We start from the raw sequence: 21,881 nt of genomic DNA, 5'->3' as shown, positions 1-21,881 counted from the left end.
TGTTCTATCTCTTTCATTATTTGATTATTACTTGTTAGTCAGTGCTAATAGTATTGTTTTGCAGCAGTATTGTTTTCTAACAAAGAATGGTTCATTTTACGGTTGAACGCAACAGGAGGAAGCAAATGGAGCATTTATCGGTGCCCAGATCGTTGATGCCTTGCTTTTGTGAAAAGAGTATGCCACTTTGTCTTTATCAGTTTGTTTGTCTTATTTCTATTTATTGGTTATATATGTGTATTTAATTAATCAAGCATTGGAATGTTGGTAAAAAAATATTACAAAATAAGATGTTAATATTGATGGCACAATTTAAATAATTAATTAAGAGCGGAATAAACAATCGTTTCGTGATAAAGTATTATTTTAAAATCGAATTCATTTCGATATATGTAATAATGACAGTGTACGAACATCTCTCAAAGTTAGTACAATCTCTCCAAAATGATATCTCCTCTGATTTCTGGTCAGGCTGTAAATGTCTCCTTTCATCATTGAAAAAGAGAATTCGAAGTTAATAACAAGAAGATCCACAATAAAATGGCATTTGTCCAGGGCATTTTTTTCTTGAGGGGAAAAAGTTTTGAGAAGGATTTTCAATTAGAATTTATCATATCAGGTCTACAGAATAACGTCCATCTCAAAAGGTCATTAATTTTTAATGGAAAAAAATAAGTTTGAAATATTATTTTGTAACTTTTAATAGTTAGAAGAATCAACAAAGCAACAACTTAAAATTAGGTGATTATTTTATAACTTTTAATAGTCAGAAGACTCGACAAATCAATGTTCTATAGTCGAAGGACCATTTGTGAACTTTACCCTAAAAAGAATATTAAATTCGAAGGGTTAATTTCATTAGAATGCTTAAAAGTGAGTTAAATTTTAAATTCGTTTTTGAATTTTGGGATAAATATATACCATTTTTTCATCATTTATTTATTTAATAAAAGTAACTAGAATAATTTTTATTATAATTAAAGTGCTTTTTCAGATTTATAGTTGATTACAAATGATTTGTTTATATCGATTTCATTAAAATATTTTTAATCTAGCCCCAAAATTGACAACTAGGCTGATTGAATTGAAATATTGTAAAGTTCAGTGAACAAAAGTTACATATGTTCTTATAATAAAATACAGTCTTCATTTGCTATAAGACATCATCAATCTAACAGGAATATAAATCCCAACTCCTTTTTTAAAGAGTAGAGTTAAAATTATTCTAGGGGGAAATCAGAGAATTGTGGTTATTTTGGTTTGATTAAGAAAAATAACCATTGTTGTCAAATGCAAAGTTGGGGTGGAACTGATCGTCACTACCAAATGGCAAGTCCAAGCCAACAGTGGGAGAATTCGTTGATGAAGTCACGGCTTGGTAAACGCCGGTGAGCGTCTGAGTCTCAGAATTTGGAAAATTTCCCAACAAATTATCACCGTTCATCATGGATGTTGCAGTAGGAGATATAAACGAAGACAAAACATTTTCAGCGAAGTTAATGTTACCCATCACAGGAAGTGAAAAGACAAGGTTGTCTTCAACCTTCATATCGGGCGCCGCCATTGATGAAGACGACCTTTGTGGGTTGCTAGTTACTTGTTCTTGAGTTTCTGAGATTCCCGAGAGATGGTTCACATGGGATGCTAGATTACAATTGTGGGTTCCTCGATAAGTAATCTCAAAGATTGTTGGGTCTTCATCTGATCTTTGTACTTGTTTTCTTGCCAAACAACCTTGTACATTTCGACGTGTACACCTGTAATAGCCTCTGTAATCGAAGATATCAACTTTAATGAGATGTTATAGTTAATTAATGGTGGGTGGGAGAATCGGCAAACCTTGGATATTTTGCTCCCAGAATGTCTTTTTGTCCATATTTCCTCCAACCGAAGCCATCGTCAAGAGGTCCCTCCAGGGCTGCACCTGGTGTCACTCGGACTTGCTGCGTCCATCTCGGCAGAGTTTTTCTGCATCATAAAACATAGTTAATCGATAATTGCATGAAATAACTAGGACCATTAATGGAACAACTTTATTTACGTTCGTCGTTTCAATCGTTGATAGGTGAGACTGTGATCTCTTTTCTCAGTCATGATTGAGGAGTATTTATGATGATCTTAGCTTGTAGTGTCAGATATAGGATAATTATTACTACTTGTAGGTCAACATACTAAATATATCTGATTATTAGATCTTAGATTTTGTTTTGATAGGCACATGAGATTATCAAGGTCTAATAGGATTGTAGTCATTTGATGAGCATGGAATCTAGTTGAGGCGAAAATACTATTTTCGGAGTGTATATTCGAAGAATAGCTCCGGAGGTATAACAAGGACAAATTAAGGCTTGGTTGAAGAGTTGAGTATCTATCTATACCTTTTCTTGTCCTCCTCCTTGAAATCATGGTCGGAGTCTTCCCTCCGGGGACTTACACTATGAGAAGGCGGCGACTCCAACATTCCGATGGTTAGTTCCGACGACTGTGGTAGCTGATCTGTTGACAAAGAGGCATTGCAGCTTAGCATTGAAAGTGCCTTCTCGTACGAGGCTTGGATCCTTAACAGTAGTAATTCACGAGTTTCGTGAGAAGAAGAAGGCGCATTGAGATAGGCTTGGAGTTGCCTAGCTACCTCTCTTCCTTGGGTTAACTCATTTATCAAACTCCTTTGCTCCCATTCTCCCATCTTCTCCATCTACACAAACAAAGGACACATTCAAAATTAACTCTTTCTCAAAGCTATCAATTAGTTCACTCAACACAATTAAAGCTGTTTTCCCCCCATCAAAGCTATCAAAAATGGTTTCTGGTATTATCGATATAAGGCTTTGATGAGTTGTTTTGTGCATGGCAAACCTTATTATAAATATAGTATGGGGTTTGGTGTATAAGGTGAATAGACTCATTTGAATGATAAATCAAAGTCGGAATGAAGTGTGGATTTTCTTCATTACGACCGGTCTTTGGTCAGAAAATTTGCTTCAAATAAAGCAAGTCCGACTGTTGACCATTTCTCCTCCGCTATACATTTCAACCATTTAAATACAAGGTTATACTTAAAAGTGCTTATTTATTATTAACGCAGTTTATGATGGGTTAAAACATTTTTTTATCCTACAATATTACTTCAGCCAATAACATAAAACATTAGGTAAAGTACATAAATGGTCCCCCGAGTATAAGATGTTGCTTTGTTGAGTTTCATGATTATTAAAAGTTACAAAACAGTCCCCCAACTACAAGGCATTGTTTTGTTGAGTCCGTCGACTATTAAAAGTTACAAAATGGTAATTCGACTATTCATATGTTTCAAACTCCTCCTTTTTTTATTAAAAAATTAGTGGTCGTCTGAGTTAGAAGTTAACATGTGGACTTAATCCAATACTACGTAGTATCGATACTTAAATCCAATATTAGTATTAAATTGACATATTAGATTTTAAATCCAATATTATTATTAAATTGACATATTCGATTTTAGGATATATTACGCGTTTAGTATCTAAATTATCAGTTTTAATCTTTTTCAGTATCTAAACTTTCAATTTTTTAAAATCATACTTAACGTTTAGTTTTTATTTTATTTTAGTTATCTCGCCGTTAAAAACTCAACGGCTGCATTTTTATGGGTAAATTACATCGTTCATCACTCAACTATCTTCTCACTCATATTTGATACTAAGGTTTAAAAATTTTCAATTTAACTACTCAGCTTTCAAATTGCTCCTATTTTAATCACTCTAATTTATTTTATTAATAATTTTTGTGACATTACATTTTTATCATTATTTTATTAATATATAATTAAAAATAAAAAAATAAATTTGAAAGTTAGAGTGATTAAATTAGGAGTAATTGGAAAGTTAAGTAATTAAATTGAAAAATTAAACTTTAGTGACCAAAATAGGAGTGAGAAGATAGCTGAGTGATGAATGATGCAATTTACCCATAAAAAAGTGCCACGTATAAACCACATATTAAGTTTTTAACGGTGATGTACTAAAAGGAAACAAAAACTAAATTTTAGGTATGGTTTTGAAAAAAATTAAAAGTTTAGGTATTAAAACGGACCAAAATTGATAGTTAAAGTACTAGATGTATAATTTACCTTAGATTTTAAAATTTTTACTCGATATCGATATTCTTTTGGTAGTAACAATATCTTCTAATGAATTCCTATCGATACTATCCAATTAATATCAATACTACTAGTAACAAATGGCCAAAACGATAATTTAATCATGCTTAATATCCTATTAAATTTTATCTAAATCATGTGCGACGCATATCATAATCAATGACAATTCAAACATGCATCAAAATATCAATTTCACCCTGAAATCATCAAAGTAAAAAAAAAATCAAAAGTACGATTGTTTCACGACATTTACTTTTTTACTATTTCGTTCAACTTATAACCATTATTTGCATATCATGTCTAGTAATTTACTTGCCATGTTTTTCATATATTAAGGCATGGATTACAAGCTTACCTTCTAACATTATTATCTTGCCTTTAAACAACATGAAAGCGTAGAAAAACATGACATATATGTCTTAGTTATACATAGCACTAGACTTGCACAAAACGTAACTCAAAATGAAACAACACACGTCAATACAAATATGCATAGCTACCATTCTAGGAGTTTAGCCACTGACATTTATATTAGAATAAATCAATGATTGACTTATAACCATTAAAATGCAATCTCAAATACACCCATGAGTTTAATGTCCTTATAAAATCATGCAAGACAATAGATTAAGAATTCATAACTTAGTAAGGTAACACTACAGCAAAATAGGTATATAGTGGCGTTTATCGCGGCGTTTTCACTAAATTTATACATATCACAGCGTTTATATCCAAAACGCCACAAAATAGTAACATTAACGGCGTTTTTCAACAAACGCCGCTAAAATGCGTACTTTAGTGGTGTTTATTTGACAAATGCCGCTACAAATAGTGCTTTAGTGGTGTTTATTTGACAAACGCCTCCAAAGAATCTTACTTTAGTGGCGTTTCTAAACAAACGCTGCCAGAGAATCTTACTTTAGTGGCGTTTCTAAACAAACGCCGCAATAGAATACATATATCGTGTCATTTTTAGAGAAACGCTGCTAAAACCTAGTACTTTAGTGGTATTTTTTATTAATGCTGCAATAGGGTACATATATCGTGGCGTTTTTAGACAAACACCACCACAATATGACGTGTTGTAGTGGCGTTTGTTCTCACAAACACCGCAGTAGAGTTAACGTTTATTTACCTATAAAGCTATAGCAGGTTGCCACCTTTCAACACCGTCGTGCCCTACACCATTCGTTCCTTGTTCTCATTTTGAATCAATCACCGTTTATTTACATGCCATCAGTTTTTCGCCCATTTCTACTATACTATAATTCAAGAACACACTTTGTTTGGAATTTGAACCATGGCGGGGATCGAAGGAGGAGGGACATTATCGAAAGTCTATCATAGCGCCATGAAGCTACTTCTTCGAGCAAGGGACAAGATTGAACGGTTGGAGAGGTTCGAGAGCTCCGTCTCCAGGGAATATTCACGCGAACTCTCCTTCTCTGTTAAAAAAGATATCTCTCAGATCCACTCCCTATGCGCCATATGGATTGTCTCTGGCATTCCATCCCCAACAAATCCCAACGTGATCTATGGAAAAGGTATCACCGCGAAAACGCCTAACATTTAATATCACATTTCGCACTTGTTTATGAATATTCTAATTTTTTTGCTATTTGCTTCCTTGCATTTCTCCGTATTTGATTTTATTATTTGGCTTTATTTTCTCAATTTGATCCAATAGTGCCTTTATTCTTCGAAAGATTTAGGTCTTGGATAATTGATTGGCGATGATCGTTTCTTTCCTCATTGTTTCATTGAACTATTTATTAATGAAAGTTCAATTTTAGTTCCGGAGTGTTTTAGCTATAGTTGTATTACTCATTTTATGTCTATCCATGAGAATTATGAACGAGAGATGGGAGTGGGCATGCTTAACTTCTTGTCAATTTGTAGATTATCCTTACTAATACAAGTCGATGATTGGGAGAAGTCCCCATGATTAAGTTTAATTTTCTTTCAATTGATTTGATGGTGGGTTCTAAGTGACTTCAAGCAAATTTTAGTAAGAAAATGGTGTGCAACTTTCAGTTGATTCTAAGTTTAATAAATTACTACGGACAGTAGCTTTGCTAGTTCACTGGAAATCAAATTTCATGCTTGAATAAATCATAAACTCAAATATCAAGCATTAGGATGTGAGACAACTAAAAATCTAAAAGAGAGTGAGCATTTAGAAGTTTTGTCCTGTAAAACGACAGCAACAGGTTTTTTCTTTTTGATGGAAAATTATTTTGAGCTCAAGGCTTGGTTGACAAAGCTTCTTTACGAGTAGTCTAACTGCTCTATCAAATTGTCAAATAAGTTTTAGTTAACGAAAAAACTTTCCTTAGTATGCCTTGTTAGAATTTTTCTTTACTTGGTTAAGAGGTGTGCCTTTCTTTGGTGAAATTTGAAAAGAGGTAAAGCTGCTTTGATGATTTTCGATTACCATGCCCGATGTTATTGTAAATCATATTATTTTTATTGTCTTACACCTTGAGGTTATTTATATTTGGCAAACAGAAAAGTTGAACAAGTAGGTGAAGAGGCCGACTCTTTGAAAGATAGTCTAGACAATACTCTGAGGAATCAGAAACGGATGCCCAGGAGAATTTAAAATTTATGTGTAAGATTTTATATCTTAATTGATTAATTTATAATATTATAACTTATAACATGTTGTCGTTAAATATATTCATTAATGATAATATTTTCACTAAAATTGTTGTTTGTATTGTAGATATTATGCCGAGGAGAAAATTAAGTGAATTGCGGATTGTTCGAGTTTCTTAAGAGGAGGAAGAAACAAATAATGAGGAATAGAGTGGTTTTGGATCTTTGGTGTTATTTTATATATATATGCTTTGTTTATTCTAGTTCACAATGTTGAACTACATTATATTTCACTTTAATGTAAACTTTGATTTATTTTTATGGATTTCAAGTTTGTTGTTACGGATTTCAAGTTTATTGGATAATGTTACAGGTTAAAATTTTAACATTTGAAAAATCACTTTTAATTAGCGGCGTTTGTATAATAAAACACCACTAAATACATAGTCAATACAGGTGTTTGTAAACAAAACGCCACTGAAGTTCAAGATCTATTGTGGCGGTTATATAGAAAACGCCACTATATAAGTAATCAATAACGGTGTTTTACATCACAAACGCCACTATATGTAAGAGAATTTAGCGGTATTTTTATGAACAAATGCCACTAAAGAAAAGATAAATAGCAACGTTTACGCCGCTAAAGATCATAACCTTTATAAGCTTTTGTAAAAAAAGGCGTTTGACGTTCACAAAAGCCGTAAACTTTTGTGACGTTTGTTTCAGCGGCGTTTTTTACAACGTTTGTTTTTACGCAAGAAGAGTTTTAGCGGTGCTTAAAAACGCCGCTATATGACTAAAAAAAGGCCGCTAAAACCTATTTTGTGTAGTGTAATCATGATATATATGATAAAGGATAGCAACTATCTATGAATATCTTTGATCATATCTTAACATATAAGCATTTAATATATCTTTGTGTGGGTAATAACATCTATCATATTTTACTACGCAAGTGAATCACGCAATATTTTAGCTCGATGATTTTTACGATATTTGAATGCATGAATTCTCTACAAAATTATCATAATCACGTCTCTAAATCACAGAGATCGAAGTCTTAATACACAACATATTTCCACATCACCAAGATCATCTACATCACTAGGACCAAAGTCCAGTCATACAACATACTTTCACATAACCAAAAATCAAATTATGTAACTATACACTATGGATTGTATGACATGGAAATGATATCCAAAATCACAGATGACCAAGGGTTCAACAATACTAAAAATATGTACATAGCATAGTCAATCAACCATGGCTTCTAATAGCGTTTATATAACAACGATGGAGAACATAGGTCATTTATCCCGTATTTTGAACATAGCATGATTTAGTTCAAATAGTAGCCCAGACTTCAAATCATAAAGCATACAACATAATAATTAAAATATTTTCATATTTTTGTGAATATAAAATATACATCCAAATATCGTATTAATAAAAAAATTATAAATTATTAAATTTCATTTGTTCGCATAAAAAATTTAAAAAATAAAATATATCGATAATAATATTATCTAAAATCATGTCTAAATTTTTAGTTTTAGAAATGAAAGTTCATGGACCCACATAATAAATATAGATTTCTAATAAAACCATAAATATAAATTGAATTAAAAAATATTTTTTTTAAAATTACCTTCGACTAAAATAAAATTAAAAGTTGAATATTTGATAATTTAATTGAGATGAACATGTTAAAGAAGCATGGTTTTCAGAACCGGACCGATTAGCGAATCGACCATGCTACCGATTCACTGGTTCAACCGGTCGAACCGGTCCGACCGATCGGAAGAACCGGACGGAGTCATAATTATTTAAAAAATTAAATAAAAATACCAAAAATATTTAATAAAAAATAATTTTTTATATCACAATTCATATTCAAAGCAAGTCATAACATATATAAGTTAAAAACCATAAAATCAAGTGAAACAAAATGATTCAAATTAACTACAACATAATATTTAAGGTAAAACATATTAAATAATAAATATAATTTTATAACTATAATTAAAAAATAAATTTGGGGCTAAAAAAATCATAACAAAATGATATTGTTTGGTTTAATTTTTTTTAAAAAAACAATCCCACATGGCTAAGAAACATAGAAGATCATCCCAACTAACTTCTATAAATAATAGAGGTAATTTGGCATTCAAAATCATGGGGCCTTTTGGTGAGCATTGAGTGAACTATTCTTTCACTTCAGTCAAGCTCGAATTTTAGGCTTCAATCGAGCTTCTAATTTTTTTTTTGAGTTCAAGCCTTTTCGAGTTCAAGTTTTAATATTATATTTCGAGTTCGAGTTAAACCTCATATTTTTTAGCACGTGAGTTTGAGTCGAGTTGAGCTTACTTTTAAAATTTTCAAGTTCGAGTCGAGCTCAGCAATACTTGAATCGACTTGGCTCGTTTAACAAACGACGTCGTTTGGTTTAATTTAAAAAAATAACAAAATTGACAGTTTTTTCCGGTTTTTCCCGATTTTTTCTGGTTTTTAGTCGGTCCGGTTTGAACGGTTCAGCGGTTTCGGCCGGTTCACTAGTAGCTATTCAATCGGTCTAGATTGAACCGGACTAGACAACGGTTCCGGTTGAACCGGTCGGTTCGGTCCGATTTTCAAAACACTGTAAAGAAGAACAGTCAAACATGAAAAAACATATAATCTTTTTATCTTGAAATTAAAAAATAATAAAAGAAAATATATTTTCATTCATTTAAGAATAATACAAAAAAGGGTGTTAATTTCTTCTAATAAATGATGTTTAAGTGGTTTGTAAATTCTAAATTTTAAAGTAATATACATATATTTTCTTTAGATAATTAGATTTAATAATTTATTATACACTTTTTCAAGGGATGAAATTTAATAATTTAATATATATATATATATGTTTTATTTTTGGATAAACTACACGTTTAGTATTTAACTATTATTTTTATTCTATTTTAGTACTTAAACTTTATTATTTTTTTAAAAATGTACTTATTATTTAGTTTACGTTTCAATTTGGTACCTCACCGTTAAAAAATTAACAAAAATTGTCGCTGTGTAATTTAAAAAAAATCAATGATGATGTGGTATTATCTTATGATGATACGTAACATCACCATTAAGTTTTTAACTACAAAGTATCAAATTGAAACCTAAACTAACATTTGATATGATTTGGTAAAAAAAATAAAGTTTAGGTACTAAAATGAAACAAAAGTAATGGTTTAAATACTAAAGGTAAAATTTCCTTTATCTTTTTAATATTTTTTTTGGGGGGGGGGGGGATGCCCCCCACCAGTCTCTTCTTTATTCCGCCTCGGTATTTATTGCCATCCGATTGTTCTATGTTGTAAATGCTATTAACATGTTAAAGTATACCTACACAATCAAAACAATAAATATATATTATTCTCAAATAGACTTGATAAGTCCTCAAAAGTCTAAATTAAGCCTTTACTTTATCATAATAACATATCTAGAAACATTTAACCCCAAATTTGGGTGTGACATCTCTACTTTATCGAGACACAGTACGAATGCACAATATCTTGTCTCGCTAAGATTAAAGTATTAAATTAAACTATACACAAAATTAATGGAAAAATTTCACATCGCATATCGTAACATACCACTAAAGCGGCGTATCGAAACACACCACAAGTAAATTTATTTTTATTATGTAAATATTAAAAAGTATAATGGTTTATTTAAAATTAATCATTTATTTAAATTTAAATTATAAATTTAATAAAATTATATTTTTTTATTAAAAATAATAATTAATTTAAGTAATTTAATTTGTTTAGAATTAGAATTTTTAAGTTATATAAGTTAGAACAGACCATCAACAGCAGTCACAATCGGCGACCACCTTAACTTGTCGAAAAACCAACTGCTACAACATCCATCATTTTTGTTTGTTGTCACCCAGCAGTCAATCGTCTCGAATGAGAAGCTCTTCCATTTGTGTCGACTGCCATCCGTTTTCTTTTCCTTTTTTACACACATGACCTTCGAAGAATCATCCCCGACCGTTATCCATCCCAGCCAGACTAACCATGATCGTTGGTTCTCATTCGTCTGCAACCGTTGTTGCGTGTAAGTTAATCGCACTTAATGCTCTGGTCATCTTTTCCATTTGCATGATTAAAATTACATTCCAAACCCCATTATTTGTGTTTTATTTAGAATGGTTAAATTGCTTGAAAACCCCCAATAGTTTCTCCCATTTATATTTAAGACTAACATATCTTTCTGTTTTAAAAGACATGGCTAAATTACATTACCCCTCATACTTTTTTTTTAATTTAAATGGTCAAATTGCATGCAAACTCCCACACTTTACCCTATTTAGAATTTAGACTTCTAAGTTCTAAATCTTCTATAACATTTACTTTATTTTTTATAATTAATTTCGAATTTACTCTTTGATTTTAATTAAAAATAATATTAATACTTTATTTTATTCATTAACTTTTATTAGCATTAATTTCATATCATTTGATATTAATTGTTATCATTAATCTTAACAATTTAATACTTAATTTTACTTGATATTAATTGTGATTATTTGAATAATAATATTAATTTTGGTGCTTAATTTTAATATTGATCATTAATTTTAATTTTGATGCTTAATTTTAATATTGTGATTTATTTTTTTGGAATTGACAATTTCGAGCCTCTTCCGATTTTTCTTTCCTCGATTCAAATAATAATAGTTTGAGATCTATTAATGAAAATAATAATAATAATAGTTTGAGCCTCTTCAGGTTTATTATGTTCAACATTTGTGTAAAATTTTGAATTAATGAAGAAATTATAATAGTTTGAGATCTATTAATTGGTTGACTGGTCAAACATGCTCATATTATCTTACTTATCTTAAAAATATAATTAGTGGTGAGCGTTCGATCAAGTAACAAATTTAATGTTATTTGAGTTGACAAGTCCTATTTTATAACTAGAACTTAACTTGAAATTTTTTCAATTCGAGTCAAATTTTCAAATTTATGTTTAAATATTATAATATTATGATGTTATTTGATTCCAATTTAATTGATTTCATATAATCATATACAATACATATATATTTCTTCATACTTTTCATATGTAATATACATATATCATACATAGTCGAGACTCTCAACTCAAACTTGAAAATCAATCCACTAATTATCTAAAAATTTGAATTATTTGAGTTTATTTTATAATCAATTTGAACTTGAAATTTTATCAAGTCGAGTTTATGAAATTACAACTCGAAGTTAATTTGAATTGAGTCAAATAAAAAAATCTTTTTTCAAGTCGAGTCGAATTTTACTCATCCCTAATTGTAATTATTGTCCACATTTTGTGAGTACTCAATATGAATGCGAAGTATATGCAAGTATACACAATCAAACAAGTAATAAAGTGATGAGTGAGTATCATCTTCATAGGGATCGAAAGAAATTTATAAGTACAATCAAAGCAAAGAACCACTTTATCGAAGTATAGTTAGTGTGATGGTATGTACTAATGAGAATGCGGAGGCAATGTGAAATATATGTTGGTGGGGATGGAATGATAGTGTAATGTGACAGCAAATGAAGATGTCATGGCAAAATAAATTGTGTGTAGTGAAATTAAATGAAAATGTAAAGGCAAAACAAAATGTAAACACTAGATTTGAATAAAATGACTTGATAATTGATGAGTATTCAGAATCGGTAGTATTTGCTCGTTAATTCTTTGATTTTATGGAATTATTGCTGCTGAATTGGTTTTGTTATGCTTGTTTTCGTACAGGGCATTACTTTCCAAAATTAGTGGTAAAATGGGCACATTCTGCATTTTTTTATTATTTGGTCACGGCTGGAGATATGGGCACGACTTTGGGTATGACAAGGTCTTACGTGGCAGTTTCTAGAAGGTCCAGTCAGTGGCAGTTTCTAGAAGAACTATTCAACGCGCCTTCTGGAAGATGGACGAGCAGAGTTGCATTAGGAGACTTGTTTAAAGTTTGAATTTAGGAAAAATAATTATTTTTAGGATTATTTTATTTTAATTTCTTTATTTATCTCTAGGTTTTTAGAGGCTATAAATACCCTATTGGGGTAAGCCTAAACACACTTCTCATATTACAATTCTCTTCTTCTTTCTAGTTTTATTAAAGCTTTCTCTTTTATTTAACTTTTCAAGTTTTTTGATTTTTGTTTTTATTTTAAAGCTTTGTTTTTAAATATACTAAGCATGACTTTTGTCATGCTTAGCTAATTTTTTCATAAGCCGAGAGATGAAGCGATGACTCAATTCTAACGGGAGAATTGAAACAGGCCTTTAATATCTTCGGAATATATCTCTCAATCTCTGCACTTATTTTTCAAAATCAAAACAGTTTTCAAAATCAAAGATAGACTTTGGTCTAGATTGTTGTTACAATTAAACGTGTGGGAGGAATATTCGGCTTATAGAAAGCACATTCTACTTCCTGAGAACACACTTGGCGAGATAGCTTCGCCAAGAGGGAATTGAGATCGAAATTGATGATTATAGAAGCAATAATCCGAGTCGGTCACCATGAACTTAAATGGTGATTGATCTATGACAATTAATATTGATTAGATCAATTTTCGAATCCAGAATCAAAGATTGCCTTGGGTATTCGGAATACAAAATAGAGTCACGGGGATTGCCATTGTAGACAAAGTAATCGACGTGAATCCCAAAGGGAAAATCTAATTCGATGATCTAAAGGAAATTGAGTCAAAGCGAAGCATGAGGCAGTTTTTACCATATCCATTTACAATCTTTATTTTCTTTAATTACCTTTTATTTAAACTCTTTATTACTTAATCATTTTTTATCTAAAACCCCTTGTTACTACATCACGTATGGCTTAAAAAATCAGACAAAAATTTATAATTTTTCAAGTCCTTGTGGAATCGACTATTACTTATCTTTACTACGAATTTTATTATTTATTAACCGAGAAGAAGGAATTTATTTTGACATCAAAATGACAGTTGTCAAATTGGCGTCGTTGCCGGGGACTTCGCCAAAGTTACTAATTTTTTGTTTGCTTTTAATTTATGACAAGGACTAATTCGGGCGCATTAGTGGAGTACGACCCGAAAATCGAAGCCAGAGCTAGGAGATTTCACGCACAAACCCTTTGGGAATGAAGGAGACAACAATCAAATCCAGAATCAGAATCAAATTAGGGTGAATCCATTAATACAGAACCAATTTGGATGGCCGATCCCACTATAAGAGAGTTAGCCACGACACCTACTGAACAAGAGCCTTTGTGCATTGATTTTCCCTAAGGCAAAACTCCATACCAGTTAAAAACTGGCCTTATTCATCTCCTGCCTACATTCTGCGGATTGCCAAATGAGAATCCACATAAACATCTCACGAAATTTCACATGGTTTGCTCCAGCATGAGACCACAGGTAGTAACCGAGGACCAAATCAAACTTAGATCTTTTCCTTTTTCCTTAGACGATTCAGCTAAGGAATGGTTATTTTATATACCCTCTAATTTTATTACTACAGGGGCTCAAATGACTCATCTTTTTCTTGACAGGGTTTTCCCTACAGCAAAAGTAAGTGAATTGCGAACGAGAATATCAACCAGCTTGATGGAGAGTCACTTTACGAATACTGAGATCGATTTAAAAAGTTATGTGCTAGTTGCCCACAACATGGGTTAACAGAACAAACACTCATTCAATACTTTTATGAAGGATTAACTCCCCTGGAAATGAAGACGATAGATGCTGCCAACAGAGGAGCTTTGGTGAACATGACTCTTACCGAGGCTAAGGATTTAATTTCCACAATGACCGTAAATTCCCAACAGTTTTGCACAAAAAATGAACCTCCTTGAAGGGTTCATGAGATAAGTTTATATTATTTGGAAAGTAAAATCGATAAATTAACTGAAGTAGTCAACTCTCTTGTTATAGGAAAGATAGGACCAAAAAGATTATATGGAATATATGCATTACCTGATCATCTAACAGACGACTATCCACTGATCTAGGATGACGTAATAGCTCATATCAATGCAGTCGAGAACTTTCCAGGACCTCCCTAGAGAACTTACAATCCCTTCAACAATACTTACAACCCAGGATGGAGGGTTCATCCGAATTTCAGTTATGCTCAAAACTCAAGGCCGAATCAAGGTTATCAAGCGAGACCACCTCCACCACCACAACAATCGTAGAAGACATCATTAGAGTGAATTGTCGAGAGGTTAACACTTTCCCAGGAAAAGTTCAAGATTCGTATTGAAGCCTACTTCCAAGAGATAGACAAGCAGATAAACCAACTGGCTCAAACCGTAGGACGCTTGGAATCACAAGGTAAACTTCCATCTCAAATCGAGGTAAACCCAAGGGAGAATGTCAGCGCCATCACTCTTCGAAGTGGTACAGTAGTGGTGCCACATGTTCAATCAGATGAAACAGTCTAGAAAGGGAAGAAGAGTGATGATTCAGGATCTCAGAATAAGAGTGACAAAGAACAAACAAATCCAATGACATCTCCATATGATGTGCGACCATATTTTCCATCGAGGTTAGTTAAAAGAGATAAACAAGATGAGGAAAAAAATACTAGACATATTTCAGAAGGTGGAAATCAATATACCCCTCCTTGAGGTTATCCGAAAAGTTCCAAGGTATGCCCGGTTTTTGAAGGACCTTTGTACAAGAAAGAGAAAACTTATCGGGAACGAGAAGGTAAATCTAGGAGAACATATCTCAATTGTATTCCAAAAAAAGTTACCACCAAAACTGAAAGACCAAGGTATGTGCGCAATACCCTATAAAATTGGTAAATTTGAGATAAAACGAGCCATGTGATTGGCGGCTCTATTAATGTAATGCCTCTCTTTGTTTACAATATGATTACTAATGAGCCCTTGAAGGATACAAAAATATCAATTCAACTTGCTGAAAGATCTGTCATTTACCCGGAAGGACACTTAGAAAATGTGTTGGTGGAAGTAAATGACTTAATATTTCCCGCTGATTTTTATGTAATTAATACGGAGAATGATCGCACCAGTACTTCTTCCGATATTCTATTAGGGAGTCCCTTCTTAAGTACTTTGCACACAAAGATTGACGTAAGAAACGTGACTTTAACCATAGAGTTTGATGGTGAGATCGTTAAATTTGATATATATAAGGCAATGAAACACCGAGACAAAGTGACGAGCATAAATTATGTTGATATTATTGATCCTTTGACAAATGATTTTATAGAAACTAATGTATCTTTTGATCTATGAAGGGAGTTAGAAGACCACAATGAGGAAATTAGGGAGTTGGAAAATTTATTTTCTATTCATTCTGATTTATATTTGATTATTTCTAAGTCTAAAGGTCTCCCTTCTGTTTTACAAGCACCTGAGATAGAATTGAAAAAATGCCGAAAAACTTAAAGAGTTCTTTTTAGGAGAAAATGCTACTCCACTGGTTATTTCAGATACGCTTTCAAAGCTAAAAAAGGTCCAAAGAATAACTTATGAGAATGTCAAATTCTACAAGGAGAAAATAAAAAATTATTCGATCGTAGAATTTCTCATAATGAAATTCTTAGTTGGAAAAAGCGTATGAAGTGGATGAAGTATTTCTCTAAGAACCTGAGTCTGAATCAGGTCATTGAGCTAACGACGATAAACAAAAGCGCTTCATGGGATACAACCCATTGTTTTAATTTTGTTACATTTTTTATTTTTAATTTTATTTTTATTTCGATTAAGCATGTTTCATTTAATTTTTATTATTATTTTGCATGAACCGAATGTTTTTCAAACTTAAACAATGAAGATTTGTGAAGTTATCATCCGAACAATGCCAAATTAGGACTCCAGGAGCAGTATAAGTCATGCAAAGTAGTATAGTACCGATACCGTAAAGGTAGTATCGATACCGTGGAAACAAAATTAAAATATGGTACCAATACCATTATATGGTATCGATACTACTCTATATAGTAGTATCGATACCATTGACTTCCCACGGCGCACATTAGCATAATTCTAAGGAGACCGGCGCACGTTAGCAAAACCCAAATTGTTTCCCCCCTTTTTGTTAACTTTTTGCCGCCCCCACTCCTTAATACACTCTTCTCATTCCTTTCCCTTTGACCGTGGACCCTACTACCCATATCTTTATCTCCTTTTTACTTTTGCATTCCCTTTATTTCTCATTGAAAACAAAACCAATTTGACTCCAACACCCCACGCATGGCAAAAAACAAATTTAGCCCAACCCCCTTTCATCTTCTCCAAACTGATTGCCTCTCCCCAACAATACGTTTCTATCGTTTCTTTCTCTCATCACAGTCACAGAACTTACCGAACCAATACGTTCATGCTAACGTGCTTTAACCCGTCCACTGCTCTCCACTCCATAATGGTGTGGATAAGAAACCAATCGGGTGATGTTGCCTTCCTCCGCCCCGGATCGAGCACTGTCCGCCTTCCATATTCGCCACACTCTCCATCATCGTCTTTCCAGTACATGCCAACCGTGGCCTCCTCTTTCTCTCATCCACGCCCATCGAATTTTTTTGTCGTGCTACATACATTCGACACCATCTGAAAACACTCATGAGGTAAATTTCGATCCTATTTCCATTCAATTATTACTAATGTACCATCCTATTTATGGTTTTACAGAGGATTTTGGTGCTTGTTTTCCACCTACCGTACACCTGATGATGTTTTTTCATTCACGATATCAAATCGGGCACCCCCACTTCTACGTCCCAGCGCCTCCCACCGCGGCCGTGGTTCACATTAAATCTAGGGAGTACTCTATTCCTTCTCTTGCACTTTAATTTTACGTTTTGAGGCAAAACGCTTTAAGTAAGGAGGAGTAGAGTGTAGGTTGAATTTCCCTTTTGCTTATCTTTATGTGTTGATGCTAGTATGTTGGTTGGATTTGCGAAAATTTCATTGAATTTCTTTGTCTGGTTGAAAATATTTGGAATGCTATGCTTGTTTGGGAACACATGATTGTTTAGGTTAGGGTGTTCTTGATAGGGAATAGCATAGATTGTGATCAAGTTGGTATTTTTGTGATATTTCATGATTTTGTTGTTAAAATGTGATTAGCTCAATGCATGAAACAATTTGGTGAGATTTGTGCCTTTACGAGCATATCATTTTTGCTCTCATTTTGTTAGATTGAGTGTTTTGAATTTGAAATTGGTATTCTATAACCTGCATTTTAAATACTGTCGAGATTACACATGAACATGATGCTTAAAATGATTTAGGCACCTTAGGATTAACCATTCCGTTTTCCCCCACTAAATTGCCTACCATGCATTTTCCCCCTAGTTAACCACTTTTGAGCCTATTTCTTTGTTTTCACCACATTTATAAACCCAAGCCTTTTTATTTTATCCCTTTTTTCTACCCTTTTCAGGGCAAGTGAATAGTCAATCTGATGTATGCTCCAAAAAAAAAAAAAAGAAAAGAATAGTAGTATTTCAAAAGAAAATAAAGTTGTTCAGAAAAAAAGACGTGAAAAAAGGAAAACGAAACAACAACAAAGAGGAAAAAATCCAATGCATTTCGAAAAGAAATTTGTTGTTTGATAGATTGTCTTTTTATCTTATTGTGCTTTGATGGAGTTAAACTTATTATTTGTTAGTTCATTTCCTTGAATGTTTAGTAATATATTTAGCATTTTCCTCAGCTTTACCTAAGCCCTGTTACAAACAATAAAAGACCCTTTGATTTATGCATCTTGTTCTCATTAGTAGAGAAGATTTGATTTACTTGCAGGCCTATGGTAATATCGTGTCGGTTTTGACATTGAACGTTTCTTTACCCCATACACATTGAGTGATTTGAGTGAGTCCCGGTAAGGTATTGAGTTATAAGCATTGAAATTGATGAATGAATGTATGTTACTGAAGAGTGTTCAAAATCGTTAATATTTGCTTGTTATTTCTTCGATCTTGTGGATTTATTGATGCTGATTTAGTTGTGTTATGTTTATTTTTGTGCAGCGTCTTACTTTCAAGAATTAGTGATAAAACGGGCATATTCTGCATTTTTTTATTATTTGGTCACGGCTGGAGACATGGGCACGACTCTGGGCACGATGCAGTCTGACGTGGCAATTTCTAGAAGATCTAGTCAGCGGTTGTTTCTAGAAGATCTACTCAGCGCGCATTCTGGAAGATGGACGGGCATAGTTGCATTAGGAGACTTGTTTAAAGTTTGAATTTAGAAGAAAACAATTATCTTTAGGATTATTTTATTTTAATGTTTTGTTTATCCTTAGGCTTTGAGAGGCTATAAATACTCTCTTGGGGTAAGCCTAAACACACATCTCATATTACAATCTTCTTCTTCTTTCTAGTTTTATTAAAGCTTTCTCTTTTATTTTGTTTTTCAAGTTTTCATTTTTCTTTTATTTTCAAGCTTTGTTTTTAAATATGCTAAGTATAACTTTTGTCATGCTTAGCTAAATTTTCTCATAAGCTGAGAGCTAAAGTGATGACTCAATTCCAACAAGAGAATTGAAATATGCCCTTAATATCTTCGAAATATCTCTCTCAATCTCTGCGCTTATTTTAAAAAATAAAAATAGTTTTCAAAATCAAAAGATAAACTTTGGTTAAGTGGTTTTTGCGATTAAATGTGTGGAAGGAAGATTCGGCTTATAGAAAGCACATTCGACTTCATGGGAACACATTTGGAGAGATAACTTCTCCAAGAGGGAATTGAGATCAAAATTGACGGTTATAGGAGAAACAATCCAAGTTGGTTGCCACGAACTTAAACGGAAATTGATCCATGACAATTGATGTTTATTAGATCAATTTCTGAAGCCGGAATCAAAGATTGCCTTGGGTATTCATTATACAAAATAGAGTCACGGGGATTGCCCTTGTAGACAAAGTAACCGACGTGAATCCCGAAGGGAAAATCTAATTTGATGATCTAAAGAAATTAGTCAAAGTGAAGCTTGAGGCTGTTGTTACTACATTTATTTTCAATGTTTAATTATTCAATTTCTTTATTCTTATTTTAAAGCACTTTTTACTATTTAATATATTTTTACCAAACCCCCATTTCACTACTTATCTTCTGGTAAAATCATTCAAATAGAAATTTATAATTTTCTAAGTTCCTATGGAATCGACCCTTACTTCTCTTTACTACAAATTTCCTTATTTATTAACCGAGAAGAAGGAATTTATTTTGACATCAAAACGACAGTTGTAAAATTGGCACCGTTGTCGGGGACTATGCCAAAGTTACTAATTTTTTGTTTGTTTTTGATTTATGACCAAGACTAATTCGGGCGCATTAATAGAGAAATCGAAGACAAGCTAGGAGACTTCACGTATAGATACTCCGGGAAAAAAGAAGACAACAATCAAATCCAGAATCCGAAATCAAATTCAGGTGAATCCGTTGATACAGAACTAATTCCAATGGCCGATCCTACCATCATAGAGTTATTCGCGGCACCTACTAAACAAGAGCCTTTGTACATTGATTTTCCCCAAGGTGAAACTCCATACCAGTTAAAATCTGGCCTTATTCATCTCCTCCATACGTTCCATGGATTTCCAAATGAGAATCCACATAAATATCTCACGGAATTTCACATGGTCCGCTCCAGCATCAGACCATAGGGAGTAACCGAGGACCAAATCAAACTTAGAGCTTTTCCTTTTACCTTAGCCAATCGGCTAAGGAATGGTTATTTTATCTACCCCTTAATTCTATTACTACATGGGCTCAAATGACTCGTCTTTTTCTTGACAGGATTTTCCCTGCGGTAAGAGTAAGTGAATTGCGAAGGAGAATTCTTGGAATCAAACAACTTGATGGATAGTCACTTTACGACTACTAGGAGCGGTTTAAAAAGTTATGTGCTAGTTGTCAACAACATGAGTTAACATAACAAACACTCTTTCAATACTTTTATGAAGGATTAATCCCCTAGAGATGAAGATGAACGATGATGCCAGTGTTCGAGCCATGGTGAACATGACTCCTAGTGAAGCAAGGGACTTAATTTCCATGATGGCCGTAAATTCCCAACAGTTCCGCGCAAAAAATAAACCTCCTCGGAGGGTTCATGAGATAAGTTCATCTTATTTAGAAAATAATATAGATAAATTAATTGAAGTCGTCAACTCTCTTGTTGCAGGAAAGAAACGACCAAATAGATCATGTGGAATATGTGCATCACGTGATCATCCAATAGAAATTGTCCACTGATCCAAGATGACGCAACAGCTCAAGTCAATGCAGTGGGAAACTTTCCAGGACCTCCCCAAAGAGCTTACAATCCCTATAGCAATACTTACAACCTACGATGGAGGGATCATCTGAATTTCAGTTACGCTCAGAACTCAAGACCAAATCAATGTTATCAAGCGAGACCACCTCCACCACCACAACAGCCATAGAAGACATCATAAGAGTCAATTTTCGAGAGTTAGCACATTCCCAGGAAAAATTCTAGATTCATACTGAAGCCCACTTACAAGAAATAGTCAAGCAAATGAGACAACTGACTCAAACCGTAGGCTGTTTGGAATCACAAGGTAAACTTCCATCTCCGAGGTAAACCCAAGGGAGAATGTTAGATTATCTTCGGAGTGGTACAGTAGTGGTGCCACATGTTCCATCAGATAAAGAAATCCAAAACGAGAAGAAGACTGGTGATTCAGGATCTCAAAATAAGAGTGACAAAGAACAAATGAATCCAACGCCATCTCCCTATGACGTACCACCACCTTTTCCATCAATGTTAGTGAAAAGGGATAAACAAGTTGAGGAAAAGGAAATACTAGACGTATTTCGGAAGGTGAAAATCAATATACCTCTCCTTGAGGTTATCTGATCGCTTGTAAATGTATATGCTAAGGCAACCAAATCTATGTAAGTATACACAATCGATGCAAATAATATAGTAGTGAGTGAGTATTGTCTCCACAATGATTGGATTAGAAATATATTTTCACCACAACTAGAACTAATGTCACAAACTAATTCCTACTAAGTATTATCCTAAGAACTAATATTAATGAACTAAGAAAAATGATTCAACGATTTCAAAAAAGTTTGGTTGAGACAAAATAAATATGCAGA

General features: G+C 32.9%; 1 protein-coding gene across 1 annotated transcript; it reads right to left on the bottom strand.

Annotated features, from left to right (window-relative positions):
* Positions 1-1,261: 1,261 nt before the first annotated feature.
* Positions 1,262-20,073, bottom strand: LOC120162980 (probable WRKY transcription factor 41). Its single transcript, XM_039173012.1, has 4 exons — positions 20,063-20,073; positions 2,379-2,728; positions 1,840-1,968; positions 1,262-1,769 (listed from the first exon to the last, which is right to left on the bottom strand). Exons 2-4 carry the CDS (start codon positions 2,693-2,695, stop codon positions 1,265-1,267), a joined length of 951 nt encoding a protein of 316 aa, XP_039028943.1. The 5' UTR covers positions 2,696-2,728; positions 20,063-20,073; the 3' UTR covers positions 1,262-1,264.
* Between the last annotated feature and the right edge of the window lie 1,808 nt (positions 20,074-21,881).

The sequence above is a fragment of the Hibiscus syriacus genome, unplaced genomic scaffold (assembly GCF_006381635.1).
Source record: "Hibiscus syriacus cultivar Baekdansim isolate YM2019G1 unplaced genomic scaffold, ASM638163v2 tig00111427_pilon, whole genome shotgun sequence".
Lineage (NCBI taxonomy): Eukaryota > Viridiplantae > Streptophyta > Magnoliopsida > Malvales > Malvaceae > Hibiscus > Hibiscus syriacus.
Note: the sequence above shows the minus strand (reverse complement) of the source record. Positions and strands in the feature narration are given on the sequence as shown.